This window comes from Hyposmocoma kahamanoa, unplaced genomic scaffold, assembly GCF_003589595.1.
Source record: "Hyposmocoma kahamanoa isolate Upper Pololo Valley unplaced genomic scaffold, ASM358959v1 100021, whole genome shotgun sequence".
Taxonomy (NCBI): Eukaryota; Metazoa; Arthropoda; class Insecta; order Lepidoptera; family Cosmopterigidae; genus Hyposmocoma; species Hyposmocoma kahamanoa.
Window position 1 is genome coordinate 14,922,575 of NW_020653200.1, and position 17,034 is coordinate 14,939,608.

The window sequence follows — 17,034 nt, forward strand, 5'->3', positions numbered from 1 at the left end:
TGTGCGTTACAGGTTACCTAGTGTAATTTCCGTGCCCTAATCGCCCGCGCAAGCTGCGCGATGACCGTTTGAATTTAATTTATCAAACTTTTAGTGCCAGTAAGGTTCCAGCAAATGTGCGACATGACATTATCTACCAATGTCATCTTCGGCCGTAACCAGACCTAACCAATATATGAATAAACCCATTGTCACGAATGTTATAAAGTTGAAGATTTCCTTGTAACTCTCATTACTGTATTTTTCTTTTGTGACAATTTTTGAAAAGCAGTGAAATGTGTTTGAGAACAAAATGCATCAACACTCAGGCCCTCCAAGTCCCGAAAGCTAACTAGCTTAACTAACTAGTTAGCTAGCAGAGTAGGTTAGACAAATTAATAATTTTACTTGTATGTTAGGTTCATACATGCAATACATAACGATTTGTTATCAGGTCTGCAATTGGAAGACGAAAAGTGCATATCATAACCATATGAAACATATCGAAATTGCAAACATAATTTATACATCTTGGAAATGAAACTATAGTTTTTATGTAAATAGCATATTTTATTTGTTAAGTATATTTTTTAACAAATCAACTTGTCGTGCTATTTACTCACCAGCCGACAGCCGTGACTCCCTTATTTTTTATATATCTATGGGCGTGATCATGGGACCTGTAAACAGCCTATAGCATTGGTTTGTTTGAAGCAACAAATACACTCCGTTTATTAATCTAAAAATACTTACATTTCGAACGTGTATCAACGCGAAAACCTAAGAACCGATACATGGAGCATAATAAGACTGACGTTTCCAACGACGATGACGGAAATCTGAGGGGCAATGGTAATGAAAGGTCCACAGAATGAATCCGTTGCGAGATCAATGTTTGAAGAACATAAAGACAATTCTTAAAGGCAAGCCCCTTACTACTAATACATGTACATTACATTAATCAATTTAGTACTTTTTTTATGATACTGGTTATAAACGACACGTCTATCCATAACTACTCAGAGTTTCAAATCACACTGATCTGAGGGGCACTGCCACTGCGTCCGTCACCCTGAAACGTAAGTTGACAAGTCCCATGTGCCTGTAATTTCACCAGCACCTACCCTGTACTGTTTGACGTCAGAAATAAATAAGGTGGTTGTACCTCTATGGACGAATTCTCTAACAAAGAGCTTTGTTGCGAGTAAAGTACGAGTATTTTGAATATTTTTTAGGAACAGAAAAAGCTACTGTGGATATAGTGTTTTGCACTATGTATTAGCAAAGGATTTCTCTGTTCGTATATGCAAGGATTACAGACGTAAATTTTCTAAATATAAAACAAATCTAACGTACCTACTACGAAAATTGAGTTAAATCATGGGAATGTTCACTAATAAAAGCAATTATTGCTATTCGCTGTTTACTTGAAATTATACCTATAGTTTAAAATGCCGTTCTACTTGGAACTGGGAAAAACAATTATTTGACAAAAAATTTACTTTGAAATAAATTTAATTGATATTTCAACGACAAACGTTTCTTACAAATACCGTGGTCGTTCAATCAACTTTTAACAGATGACTCCACGTTTAATGTTTTACCGAAACTATATAAATATTTGCATTTTACAAAAGGCAATTATATCGCGTTTTTTTATAGTAGGTACCAATTTTCCGTAAAAAAAATCCAGATAACTGATTTTCGCAATATAATTAATTGAATGTTTCCTCATTACCAAATTATGTATTAATTTGTATTACAAAATCATGAGCCGTTAACGTCACAAATATGACAAAAGGTATTTGGGTTGCGTCATGGCGCTCAAAAGTTACAGCGAGTGACGTAGGAGGCAATTGTGACAAAGATTTAATTAAAAACGTGATGCTATAAGTGGACACATTTTTAATAATAAGTCAGCCGCTCTCTGGTTGAAGTTCACTGCCTAATTTTCGTGCCGATTTTTATTGTTTAAGAATTCGAGTATGTTAACGTTCAACATGATTTAATATTCGTGTATTATTATCGTGAAATATACTCGAGTATAAAATAATATGAATAATAGCCAAATGCGATCTTGAGAAGACCACTGATCAATAAGACTTTTATATATTTACACATTTATTTAATAAATTTGTTACACTACACTGAACTATAGTCGACCTTTTTTGAAGATGGAGTAAAATGACAGTTCACTGTGTAAAAGTGTTGCCCGCAGTGCAATCGATAAATATTCTATCGACTATCGATTGAATGTTGGTTTAGCTTATGCAATAAACAGCCGAAATTTGAATTTTTGAATCATCATCGGCCCATTATTCTTCCAACTTCTGGGCAGATTCATTTGAATTGTCATTGTAAATTCATACATACTTAAATTACACATAGAACTATACCTAAAAAATACAAATTGGAGACGTATTTTAAAGTTTTTGATTTTAATTTAATATATTATTTGTAAATTCATACATACTTAAATCACATTTAGAACTATATATAAAAAAATACAAATTGGAGACATATTTTAAAGTTTTTGATTTTAATTTAATATACGTAATCAAATCCGCATGTCGTTATTAATATGTATACATAAATAAAAATTTATTTCGATGCTAGTAGGCCAACTGTCAAAACAAAAATAAAGACGACAATAACGCAATAAACATTACAACGTCGTAACATTCGCAATTCAGACTTATGCCTTCTTTCACGATCAATCGATAAAACCGTCGACAACAACTACCAGTCTATTTAAAATTTTGTGAAAAAATGCAAACGTTATTTTACACCCTCTTAAAAAATGACAAATTATAAGTGCATGATGCATATAAAACAATTATTACAACATTATTTTATACTAAGGATATGCACAGGAACCTTGGATGACGACTCTCATACTAAGCATTATTACTTTAGTATGAGAGTCGTCATCAAAAAATAACAAAATGGGCTACTCGCTCATTGAACGCGCAGTCTAGGCTGTTCATAAGTTGGTGGAAGACCATCTGTCCTACAATAAAAGCTTCTCCTTAGTTTAGGTACAAGTGTCTTGCAAAAAATAATATCGATATATTTTATTGTAGTATGTGCGGTATTAGTCATAAAGACAAAATACCGAACACTAAACGATGATGTAGTTAGTGGCCAGGATAGAAAGGAAGACGCTTTAACGATTTGGTCATGTAGAAACAATGAATATTGGTAGATTGACGGCAAAATTTATGGAGCGAATGAGGAGGAGTGAAGAGAAGACCCCGGTTAACAGATTGGGGATGTTCTTAAAAAAGCAGTAGGTGGAGATCTACTGTGTCTGCTTACCCCGTTGGGAGACAGGCGTGATGATATGTATTTATATATGTATATTTTATTATGTATTTATTTTTATTAATTCATTTATATTATTATTATATGAACTGAGTAAGAAATCGAGTAGAGCACGGGGAACGATAACGGTACGGACCGAACCGACCGGAAGTATAGATCATACGCCGAACAACTCGCGCGCTTGTTCGCTCATCAAACAACTCAGCCGAGTGTGGACTAAAAGCCACAGTCGTCTAGTATCCGACCATGACAACGCATTCGGCTGAACACTCGGTCGTTGTCATTTTGTAGTTGCATGATTACGTCATTTTTTTATTAGGCACCTGCCCCCAACTAACTACCTACAAGGAACCGCTAATCAAGACAAATATAAATACATACTTCACTACAGGTACCGATACAACACATATACAGACTAAATGCGCATTTATTGACAAACTGCCTCCGTGGCCGACCGGTTACCATGCCAGACTGCCACGCAGAGGTTTCGATTCCCAGGCCGGGAGAAGTATGTGTATGGCCTACATTTATTTCTTTTGCGAGTTTGGGTGTAATTTATGGTTGTCTATGTATATGTCCATGGCACCCGCGATACAGGGTTTCCCTAGTGCGGGGCTATGAGTGTGTTGCGTTATTATTATTCGACACGAATTTCATCGCGCACACTCCGCGCGGCCATCGTGCGAAGTCCGCGTTGCCGCCGCGCGACAGCGTGCCTCTAACTGTCATGGCAAAAGACGCTCTAAAGAAGCTAAATAAGCTTTTACGTTTGAACTTAAATGAGCGTCCGAGACACGCGGTCGAGTCTGCTTTGAATTTGGTCTACGCGGCGCTCGGACGACGGTCCCGCGTAATATAACAATATTATTCAGAGGAACTTAAATATTGTTGCCTAGTAAATATCATTGAAATTCGCCATTAAAGTACATGAAGTTGTGGTAACTCGGCGGTCGTCGCGCGGCGGCCGCGCGAATACTTTCGCCTTGTGTAACTGGGCGCTAAAGCAATTTTTATTCAATTGTTCTACCGATAAAACCGCATAAAAATTGCTTTTCCCTATCTTCACTATATTTATGAAGACATCTCTGTATTAATTGCAATGTAAGTATATTATCAACCCACTTACGTCCCCCTGCTGAGCACGAGTCTCCTCTAAATGTAAGGTTAAGGCCATAGGCCATATAGGACTATATGGCGTTGGCAAAAGTATAGGTTGGGGACATGAAGTTGTCTTCTAGGATTTATTTATAAACCTTTTTGACGAAGAAATAAATAACGCACATACTCATCGCCTCGCCCGGAAATAGTACCCGGGACCTCTGCGTGGCCAGCATGGTCACCGTTCGGCCACAGACGCAGCAGAATTGATAAACTACAGATGATTTGATAATAAATTCAATACCTGAGGACCTTCTGTTGGATATAATAAGTTTATTTATTTCTCACCACAATAAGACATAATAAACAAAATACAAGTACTATATGAACTAGGCTCAAGACTTGTATTTAGGGAAATATACGGACTATATCCAAAATGTTATTTTTTATTATTCAATAAAACTGGCCGATTATTAAAGTTAGTTATCATTCTTACAAAACTAAACTTTCAGCCCTATGATTCGAACTAGGATTTAAATTACGACCCAACAATCAAATACGTCATAGTGGTTTACCTCACGAAATTTTACATACTATTCGATTGCTATATAAGTCCAAACTTGTACATGCATAAAATTTGTCGGGAAATCTGCCATTAATTTATTACAGGCTGCGTAATATTCGTGAATGTGGTATTTTATTTGCATGATACATCTAGAATAAAAAGAAACTAAATGGTGTTTGCATTGGGTGTTTGCCTTATCAGCGCCGTCTATTGGCGATTAAGTATGTTACAGCCGAACACACGCATTAAAAAAATTAAATGGTATATTATTATAGTCACGGGTTCGAGCGCTGGCAACAGTTGATTGTGCTGTGACCTATATACCAAAGTTAACGTAACCTGCGACCCGCGCGGCGGTCTCCGTTGCACCGACAATGTACTTACATAACGCAATGTAACAAATGGCCGATTTACATAATACTGTAGACGCGATTATAACGGCGGACGCCCACGCAACGTTCGAGACTTCGTCGGCACAACCGCGCGACACAATTTAATTTACAATAAATATGAACGTGCACTTGAATTAATTATGCATTCTTACCTTTGAATGGCGAATTCATAGCTATCGTTGTTATTTTTTATAACAACAATACATTATTAACGTTTAATAATAATAATTACACAAGAGACATTATATTCACTAGAAGTTTTGTTATGTTGCATACAATAATAAAAAGAACATAAGTCATACGAACAATGTCATTGTTATCTTGGTAAATTTGTTAAATAACAAAAAAAGCGTGTAAACAAACTCACAGCAATTAATAATGGTCGCTATTGCAGACAAGAGCAGAAATGTATAGTAAAACAAAACAAAAACATAATACAGGTATGCGGAGATTACGCAGGGTAACTGCAAAGGACAGTTATGAGAGTAAATATGGTGTAATCAATTATATGCATCAATACAGTGCAACATTGAATAATATGCGAGAAAGGGAATTCGCTTTGGCAATCAAGTTTCGTGCATGAAAATTCAAATAAAAATTCTCTTACCTGAAAGAGATGTCCGCTCAGTTTTTGAATTTCCTTTCTCGACAGCTGCCACACTACATAATAAAAATTCAATTAATATACAAATTAAATACAAACACAATAAAGCTTAAGATTTGTAATAGCATCATACCTTGAGTAGGAATGTTTTGGTAAAATCTTTCTAATTAAATCTTGGATTAGGGTGTTCACTAGTAGAGTATTAGGAGCCTGGGCCCCACATGGGCACGGTCCTCTGTCTTGAATGCATCTGAAGCAAACAAGTCAATATTAAAATCGATTCACAGGCATTCGTTACGTTAAAATAGTTAATTGAAAAGTCACATACTTAGTGCATCGCGTATGTCCGCACTGGCCTGTAACTGGCAGAGTAGGGAATTGTTTACAGTCCGGACAGCGAAACAAATTTTCTTCTGGTATTTTTGTATTCCGAGCGTGTTTAATAACCCTGGCCGCCACTTGTCGAGCGTTCGGCGAGGGCGGCGGCATGACCGGCAATGACAGCGTGTACAACTTACACATTACTGTCGACGACAATAAATCGTTCTCAGAGGGAGGAGATGAAAAGGAAACTTCATCGGTTGACCGATCGTGATTTGTAAGTTCACATATTGACTTGTTGCAGTTATTGGTATCGGGTTCCCAGTGAGACGTACCAGAAGTACTGGGAAGGGAAGAAGGGGAATCTATAATATGACTTAAATTTGATATGCGACTTGTATTACCAAATAGTAAAGAGGTAGTTGCGATTGCAGGCGTAAAATTGAGTGAATTCGAAGAAGTAGAAGGTGAAAGCCTATTTTGAGGTTCATCTCTCCCTTCTCTGTTGCGACCTCGGTTTGCATTCTCTAGATGTGTCACTGACATAGTCTCAAGTCGCCACATGCGTCTGTGCCCATGTGTATTCTCAATTGATCCTCTATACGTTTCCTCAGGCCGGTCTCCCAACGCAGTATCTGACTGGGCGTCATATGTGCTCGCGTGAAATGGCTCATTGTTTATAGAACACATACAAGTGATATGACCCTGTCTTTTAGATAAGAACAGGAGTGAAGGAGTATTGTTAATAATGCGTCGCCGCTGTAATGAACGTTCCGATGCTTGTGAAGCAGAGTGAGTGCACGTGCGTTGTCTTGGAATTGCTCTATATGTCCTCTGATACGTTCGTGGTGGCTGACAGGTTTGTCTTTCCGGCATTGACGAATATGGCTGATGTTGTAAGAGAGAAGTCAGAAACGGATGTCGTGCAGCAGTAGAACTTAAAGATTCTATAGGTTGTGAACTACAGAGTGGTCCCAATAGTTGCGTGGATGATCGACCGGTCCGAATCTGTCGAAAAAGTAATCTAGTCATTATTAGTGTTTACATAGAAATTAAGTAGTGAGAATATGATATATTAACTAATATATTGCATATTGAACAATTGTTCAATATGCAAATCGATACCAACCAATCGATAAGAAACCAACATGGGAAATTTCTACGAAATGAAGTACGATTACGATTTATGATTAAGATGACATGTTCTTGATCATTCGATTAATCTTATGATAATTACATACAACGGCTTCAGAAAAATCAAAGAGCATCAGATCAGGTTGCGAGTGCTCATGTGATGATTGTAGAGCGAATCAATGCACTTTTTTTGGCATAAGTTTCGCTAAAATTGCCCGTGATCTTGCCGACTGTACCACTTTTTTAAGTCTGTGAAAGCCACTCGAAACACTATCAAAATTTATTTACAGTGTTCTAACATCGTTTCACTAAAGATAACGGTGTAAAATTATATTAAAGATAATTTACAGAAACATTAATGGATCGATTACAAGAAAGCAAAACCATACAAGGTGTACCTACACCGTGTGTACAATTTGCCGCGGTTGAAAGTGTCTCGTCGGCAAATGCGAAGAAATTGTGAACTTGACCCAAAAACGCGCCAACCGGTTAGCGGACAAGCGGTAACGACCAACAGCCGTTCCTATGTAACGCACCACCTTTCACGTGAAATAGGTACCATTATATTAAGGTGGTAACATTACGGTCCTGCTTTAGTACAAAAGTTTGTGTTTTACTACCAAATTGTTAATGTTATATTTGCAATAGTAGTGTTTCATTTGCGGCAATGTAGAAACGTATATTTATTTATAACTGGGACGCAAAAATAGCGGGCCACTAAGAAAAATCGCGATATCTCCCAAAATTTTTGACTGTGGTTTTAGAGATAGATCGTTCGTATAAATAGTGAGGTCTTACTTGTAGAATATTGAAATTTAAAAAAATGTAACATCAGAATTTTGAAAAGTAACAAAAGTTATTAAGGAATATTATCATTTAAACATAAATTACAATAAACTACATAAATTTATATCATTGACATTGGCACGTAGTGCCATTGTATACATTAAAAAAAAGAAAGTGATAGCTAAAATGTTTTTTTTTCATATGTTAAACCAAGTAATTTTAATTTTTTATTTTAGTATTTAAAAAGGGTATCATAAATATTTTTTTGGGTTGATCTACAGTACTCAGTATAACATTATGTCACCTTAAGAATGTACACAAATCATTATTAGGTTACAAGAAGGAAGAAATCAGCCTAGTACTCATCGAGTATATAACCAGATGGTTGTACTTACTGCTAGAATAATGGGAGCATCGTTGTCTACGGTCTAGAGTATACCAGCTATTTCAAAAGCGCGGTATGGACATCACAACAATGTGAGCTCAGACACGATACTGCGACGACTTTGTGAAGCTGATATAAGATTTTTTTATAAAAAATAAATAAGTGGTCATTTGACCTGAAAATGACGTTGAGATCGACGGTGAAGCATGCACATTTAAATGATGCCTATTCATTTTCTCAAATTCAGAATTTTTCTCACGTTCATTTTCAGAATGAACTGCAGAGAAAATTCTACTCCATATGGGCGACGATGGAAACACATATTCGGGTCCATTTGCTGGCCTAAAAGACCTCAAACTTTTCAAAGAACATTAAATTGGCGGATTACTGTTTGCAAAAGAGTAGTTTACACACTACAAGATACAAATATTTTTTTAATGCTGATCGACTCAGTTTTATGTAAAAATAAAAAATAAAAATTTTGATCAATTTTGTTAATTTTTATGGACAACTCACGCTTCACCAAAAAACTGACTATGCCAAAATTGTTTTCACCAAAAAAGACTTAATGGTTTTTATGGCAGTTTCCTTGTATCTTCTATGGTCTCGGGTTTCCCCATGTTGTCCCATCAAATAAAAAACATCTGTATAAACGAGTATTTCGCCCTATACGAGTATTTCGCCCATCTCTAACAGGTAGCTAACTAATTACTAATTAATTGCAAGTCCACATTGCGAAACATCTAAAACCTAACAACCCCTCAAATATTAATAGTTTCTCGAATAATTGGCTGAATTGTTCGTCAACTGTTGAAGAGAGAATAAATATGTCGCACCTTTAGAATGAAAGTGACCTTGATTTAAACAAATTTCGATTTTTTTGGTGAAATTAACTCCTTTGGCACATTAATAGCTATAATTTTCTATTTACATTAGATACAATAATGAATTGTACCATTTCGATATCTGCATTAAACACAAAAAAGAAAAATATTAAAAATAATTCACTTTAAAATTTAAACACCTACATTTTTTACCTATGCCTTGTACCCAATATATTTATAGGATACAGTATTGTAAGAAAAATCAGGCGCAATAACCGTAACAGTTGTTACGTTTTCATGAAATGCCCTCCAAGCAGAAACCTTAGAATTTCAGACATTAAATCAGCGTAACACTGTGTCACGTCACATATAATTCAACGTTGCACTACATTAGCTTTCAACTTTGTATGGATACATCACTTTGACAGTACACATAGACGATACCAAATTTGCGATTATGCTGACCCACATTTGGATGAAATTGAGTTTTGAACTTCCTTTCTGTAATGCAGCGTATCCAAAAAACTAATTTCTGCTCTGCTCCTTGAACAATGTGTATTGCATTATTTTTCGTTGTGCCATTTTGTGAACCTTAACATACATTTTTAACGTTATAATACAGCAATATTTTATTGTAATACGATTAACAGACTTCAGGACAATTTAAATACTCTTATAATAGACAGGGTTGACTTTTATTTACCGTTCTTACTTTTTTAAAATCATTATCAATATAATAAAAACACAATTAACCCGGGATGTTAGCTGAAAATCAATCTAAGTGTGTGTCTGTGGATCGGCATGATGAATGTGGAACTCATTAATTATATCGCACCCTTAGTAATATAAGGGCACAATCCAAAAAAAGTAGATTTTTGGGAAATTTGGGAATTGATAGGGACTTAAATAATAAATGGGATCAAACTTAAATAGCTCCATATTTCTGTTATATTTTTTGTACTATATGGGTCTAACTTGAAAGTGTTTTTTTAACTTGCTTGAAACTTATAGAATTTATTTATATTACTTTTTTTTTTATTGCTATTTATAATACATTTATCAAAGAACAAATCTGCCAAATTTCATATTTATAACTTAAATAATAAGCATGTTATTTGAAAAAATAGGTGTAATGTAGGAATCCAGAATCTTAATACGCGATTTCCCAAAAATCTACTTTTTTTGGATTGTGCCCTTATATTACTAAGGGTGCGATATCTTGATGGGAATTTTTATTTCACAAATCCCCATTGCGTATAAGTACTTTGTTTGTGGGATATACCATTATTTTAACGAACTTTGTGTATGTCTCTTAAGAACAATGCTAATCTTACACAATATTAGTAAATTTGTAAAATTGTTACCTACCTTTCAAACTACCAACGTTACATAATCCGCAACTAACTAACTACTACATAGGTACGGGAGTAAAACTTCCAAGGCCATGTTACGATTGCACCTGATAAATAAGCGCTGGTTATATACAAAAGCAACATGTCGTAAATTAAATTATAGGGTGTCGAGTAAGAGTAAGTAATTTTATATTGAAATAAAATGAACGATAATACAAAATTTTATTTATATTAAGTTACCTGTGAAGGTATACTTGGATTTCTAGTTTCCACGAAAAGGGGTGTAGGACCCGATGCCCTCTCGGCGGGGAATGTCTGTATGAAAAACATTATCGTTCAATAATACTACTTATTTTTGAATATAAATAGAATAAAATTTAATTTTATCGAGCGCGTGTCATATTGGAATTACGAAATTAAGGTAAAAGTTAAAAAATGTACTATTTAAAATAACCACAATTATTTACTTGAAGCAGGCGCGGCAACGATCTCGAAGTTGTCAGTACTTCTTCAGGATCTATCTGAAACAAAATAAATATTACAGAACTTTATTGACTTATATTCGTAATTCGAGTACCTACGTCACATTGCGCTGTGTAACGTCACTAAGAGATCAAATGGTAAAAGCTTCATACAACTCGATAAACAAATTTAACTTAAAATAAGGATTCCGATCACTTAAACACCATAACCGTAAGATTCACAGTGTTCTAGAACCATATCAACAAATAAAGCTACTGACCTGACAACCGTTTTAAACTGTAGAGGTAACTATAACATTTAATGAAGTTATGGCAGCAAACAAACTGTAATGAATCCAAAGCAATGCCAAAGTTGGTTAAAAAGAGGCTAAGTTGCTGCAACAGTTTCGTAAGTGATTCGCGACGGGTACTTTAGGCAAGCCCAACGCCACGCTCTGCTCAGTTACGTCACTATGAATACGAAATATTATTAGCCTATTGTAAAGTTTAAGTAACTTTTAAATATAACTGAATTATATCGTATTTAGTCCGATGAATCCATAATTTAAAAAGACTATTATATCCAGCGCCGCACTGATACTCCTACACGATTAGGCCAAAATGTATTATGTTACATATCGTGCTGTTGTATCCTAAGCTCGCAACGAAAAAAAACTAAGATTTGACGCATTTAAGTAGAACGCAACAGGTAAAACTGCGACGGATAAAAATTTTCAACAAAAAGTTAACGTTTCACCTTTAAACAGAAGTAATGGAGTAAAAAAGTTCAAAATAGTAATTACCCTCGACAAAGGAATCACACAGAGCGCCATGAAGCACATTAAATCATCGTTTGATAGGGCACTGCTTACAAGTTCTTACGCAAAGCCAAGTAAGCGGGGTGTGCTTGCATAACGCGACCCAGTGGCACACTGACTTAGAGCATTGCGCTTGCACTCGGTACCACCTACTTACCACGCCGCTTGCTGGGTAATCGTAACTGTTAAGTACTGTACTATATCAACCCGCAAATATCCCCCTGCTGAGCTACATGGAGCACTTGTAAGAGAAGTTATGTCATTCGTAATTATTAAAAGTAAGTACTAATTAGTACTCAGTTATGTATAAACTTTATTATCTGTGATCGATTATTTTATTTGGTACATTTTAAATGATAAAATAATATAATGCAACGTAAATACAGTCACATCTCGGTACTTACCTAATACTTCTTATTATTGCTTTTGAGATCTCATTACATAATTTACGCGGTACACATTCAAATAATATTTATTTTTAGAACACACAACTTACAAAGAATTACGCGAAATGGATCTCGAAATACCGTAAGTGAATCTATTGTTTGAAAAGCTGGCTGTTACTGTTTTATAGCATTATTTAACAAGAAATTACGTAACTTACGAAACAGGTCGCGTACGAATTACAACTTTGTACATTTTTTGTAATCTCCAGATATACATACCATAATGCTCGATCTCACAACGCTCCTGATAAACAATTTATTTCGCCTCCTTCACTTTCGTTAAGTGTCTTTATGCATACCCTTTTATTCTTGGTACTTTTAACCTGGCCTTATTTGTGATCAAGTGTTATACGTCTACCTACCTCTCCCCACGGCCACGTTTCTATCCACATTCGCTCTATGAATTTGCGCCGTCAATCTTCTAAGGTTCATCCCTTTTACATAACTGAACGAATCGTTCCATTTTTTATCCTGATCACTACAGCATCTTACTCACCGCAGTACTCTCTTACTACACTATTTACGTAATATTTGGACAGGAAGGTTTTGTACCTTCATTAAACGACTCCGCTGTCGACCGCGTTACTCGCTCGAAATAAACGTACTTCGTATTGTTCCTATTACTATATTTGTTTCAAGGTGATGTCCTTTTTATATGAAACTTTACAAATAAATAATGTTTGGAATAATTTTATGTGTATGTAGCATTATTATCAAAAAACCTTTCTATAATTATTAATACAAAGTTCGAACACGAACTCTTAGAAAAAATCCTTCAATCTGGCTGGATTCGAAAAACAAAGATCTGCAACAAGCTCATAGAAAAAATCGTATGGTACGCTAGTTTGTTCCTTGCCTTAGTTGGCATAGCGTCTGGCACGGTTTGCTGGAAGACGTTGGTTCGAATCCAGCCGGATCGACGAAATTTTTACAAATTTTTTTATTGTTCGATTTTTGTATTAATAAATTATACTGAACTAGTGGAGTAATTTCACAACAATAATTGAATATCATGGTGGACAAATACCGTGACATTCAATAAAACTTAAAAATTACAACTTTTCTATAAATTTGAATATAGGTTCTATGTGGAGTGAGGCACTCCTCCTTTACAACTCTTGTGTTTACAAATACAAGGGTTGATACACTTATCAACCCTTATATTTGCAAACACAAGGGTTGTAAACTAGGCAAGCATGATGTAATTATAAGAGGCAGAGAGTGGGTCTTGCTAAGACTGATTCCCTGTAATCAGCACATTTGACAGGCGTTTTAGGGATCACAGTAACATATCTCATACACAAAAATATGCTGCCTTTTGCTTATTACCAAATCACGTGTTATTTATTAAAGTCGTGTTACTTGTGTGATTGGATTTCCTACAATAATACATTTACGAAAAATTATATTAGCCCGTTTGATAGGTACCCATATTTGTCTTTGTCTTCTATAACAATGCAGATTTACGACTATTACAAAGCTAATTTTTTTTTTATAACATCAAGTGGCGGGACTAGCAATTCGTGCAGCTGATGGTAAGCTACACGCGTGTCCATAACAATTAAAGTGCCACTCAGAACTTTAAATTACGAGTATAAAGTTCTGAGGTGCACTACCACTGCGCCCGTCACCCTGAGACATAAGTTGACAAGTCCCAAGTGCCTGTAAATTCACCAGCTCCCTTACCTTTCAAAACCGGAACACAGTAATACTGACATTACTGCTTGGCAGCAGAAATAAGTAAGATGGCAGTACTACCCTGGATGAACTCTTTCACAAGGAGCTCTGCTACTAAATTGTCTGCTCTGATACTAAAAATTGCTTTTCAAAACCGGAACACAGTAATACTGACATTACTGCTTGGCAGCAGAAATAGGTAAGATGGCAGTACTACCCTGGATGAACTCTTTCACAAGGAGCTCTGCTACTAAATTGTCTGCTCTGATACTAAAAATTGCTATCAATTAATGTCTTTGTAATGCTGTTACAACACCATGGCTATCATATCTTTCAATTGGAAGCTGTTGATTATGGCATCATTTAATTTTGTGTGTACTATTTTTTGTTTTGAATCACCTACATTCAAACATTCATGAACCTCAAAACTAAAAACTGGAAGTTATATAATGACACTACATATGTGTGTCAGACTGTAGCTCTGTCACTGGCATTTTTGCCAGAAAATATTATTTTTTTCTAAGCATTGTAGTCATAGTACATAAACATTACCTTTCTTTACCATAATGGCATCAGAGAGACAAAATCATGTAACTTGCAAACAAAAAGGGCTAATAATAATTTTTTTTTTTATTCTCAATTAAACCAACCCTTAACAAATATGAATAAAATAAGGATTCATAGATATTTAACCAAACAATATAGGAATACTATGAGATGATATTGCAGTTTTTGAAAATTTTTTGTAGACAGTATAAGTGTTAAATGTGAAATTTATTGCTTTGTGGTTTATAAAAAAGAAATAGGATTCAGAGCAGAAACCTTTATGTATTAGTGCCTCTTGGCCAGTTTTTATAAAAAGAATCAAAGAATAATCAAATATTAAAAGGAATCTGAACAAGATTCCATTTATTCACATTTTAACAAAAATGTATATTGGAATGACGCTTTACTTCCGTTACCAACTCTGTAATTAAGTATGTTTCATTTTTAATGCAATATAAATTTATAACTTAATTTGTTTTTACCTCACTGACTTTTCTTTAAGTGAGTAGCAAATAGAGATCAAGTTGGTTCCTATCACTTAAAAATAGAAGTAACTATTAATGACCATTCACTGTTTGCATGTAAGTCGGTCATAATTTGCTAATTTACAAATCAATTTCAAACCCTGATCGCTGGCTAAGAAAATCAATTGCCACAATTTTCTTCCATCAAAATAAAATCCTTCACTTCACTTTTTATTTTTATGGCTCCATCAATATGAGAACTGATGATTTTGCCAATGTCACAGTTGAAAGAAAAAAAACGAAACAAAAAAAAAAAAAATTTTGCTAAGCTCTAATAGGACATTGTCTTCTTCTTTTAAATGTTATAAAATCCTTTGTCATACAGTTAACCCACTGCACACTCTTTTTTATTTAATTATACGTGACATTGACATATCACTCAATTAATATCTATGACAATAGAGTAGTCATATTATGTAAACGATTTCACAGTAAGTATTAGTGTTATGTGATTTGTATTATGTCCTAACACACTGTTCAGCAGCATGTTCCAGAAAACGACTATTATCTTGTATAAAAATGAAATAAAACCAATCTTATGCAACATAACTATTTATGAAGTTTTTTAATATGAGTTAATGGACCATATAGTATTCAATTTATTGAAGCATATACTTGATCCTACTCACATAATGAATCTGATATTTTATTTTTGTTTACGTAGCCGTATAGCCGCCAAGAATTGTGGTGTGATTCCTATTGGGTAATCGCCTTTTCACGGCCAATGTACGCGACCATCCCCTTTACGTAACAACCGCGTGGCGTTGTCTCCTGCCTTTAGTCAGTGAAGCAGGAATCCTCAGTAGTACTAATTACGTAACACCGATTTCAAATCAGCATAAAAACAGCGTCACATACACGTAAGTCTATTTGCCGGCGCACTGCAAAATGTGTTTTTGGAAAAATGAAATATATATTACCTGATTAGTCGACGATACTGGTGGCGGGCTGATATGCCCGCCGGAATCTGGCCACATACTCTAACTGGACACACTCAAAAATACGAGAGCAACGTAAACAACACTGAAATAAGATAAATGGCAAATAATTCAGTAAAACGACCACCGTTTGCCTTTCGCCAAATTCAACTGTTCAGTTCAACTGATAAATAAAACCTGTAGACAGAGAAAACCATTGTACGATACCATAGATTAACGTAGCTGAAATGACATTGACAGTGACAGAAACTGTCAACTAACATGACGGCAATAAGAAGTGTTACCAGAAAATTATTTAACTATAAAATTGAATCGTCGTGGAAATCGATGGAGCTAATAAAGAGAAATTGGAATTGGAATAAAATATAATTGGCAGAAGAGCGTTCATATGTTCTTTTTCTTCTTTTTTTGAACAAATTTGAGATTTAGGGTCGTATACTAGAACTCTAATCAATGCTCAAATCAGGATTTGAGTATGGTTTAAAGCACTCGAAATCATACTTAAGTCCCTGCCATTAGGGTCGTATTTCCAGTGCTTGTGTTTCAATTACAATCCTGACTTGAGCATTGAGTAGAGTTCTAGAATATGACCCTGAGAGTCGTATTCCAGAACTGTACTCAATGCTCAAGTCAGGATTTGAGCAGACTTGAGTATGATTTCAAGCATTAGAAATACGACCCTAATGGCAAGGACTTGAGTATGATTTCTAGTGGTTTGAATCATACTCAAGTCTTGACCTGAGCATTGAGTAGAGGTCTAGAATACGACCCTAAGGGTCGTATTCTAGAACTCTATTCAATGCTCAAGTCAGGATTGCATTGGCAACACAAGCACTGGAAATACGACCCTAATGGCAGGG

General features: G+C 35.2%; 1 protein-coding gene across 2 annotated transcripts in view; it reads right to left on the bottom strand.

Annotated features, from left to right (window-relative positions):
- The window catches only part of LOC113238429, a 33,427-nt gene extending 17,052 nt beyond the window's left edge, over positions 1 to 16,375 (bottom strand). Inside the window, exons 1-6 of one of the 2 annotated variants that reach the window (XM_026475574.1) lie at positions 16,157 to 16,375; positions 11,232 to 11,285; positions 11,005 to 11,079; positions 6,291 to 7,291; positions 6,096 to 6,212; positions 5,966 to 6,018 (exon numbers count right to left, since the gene is read on the bottom strand). In XM_026475574.1, coding sequence (XP_026331359.1) covers positions 5,966 to 6,018; positions 6,096 to 6,212; positions 6,291 to 7,291; positions 11,005 to 11,079; positions 11,232 to 11,285; positions 16,157 to 16,213 — 1,357 coding nt within the window. In that variant the 5' untranslated portion in view covers positions 16,214 to 16,375. The remainder of the gene's footprint in view (positions 1 to 5,965; positions 6,019 to 6,095; positions 6,213 to 6,290; positions 7,292 to 11,004; positions 11,080 to 11,231; positions 11,286 to 16,156) is intronic. The other variant, XM_026476224.1, reaches the window with a different exon arrangement.
- Positions 16,376 to 17,034: the final 659 nt, after the last annotated feature.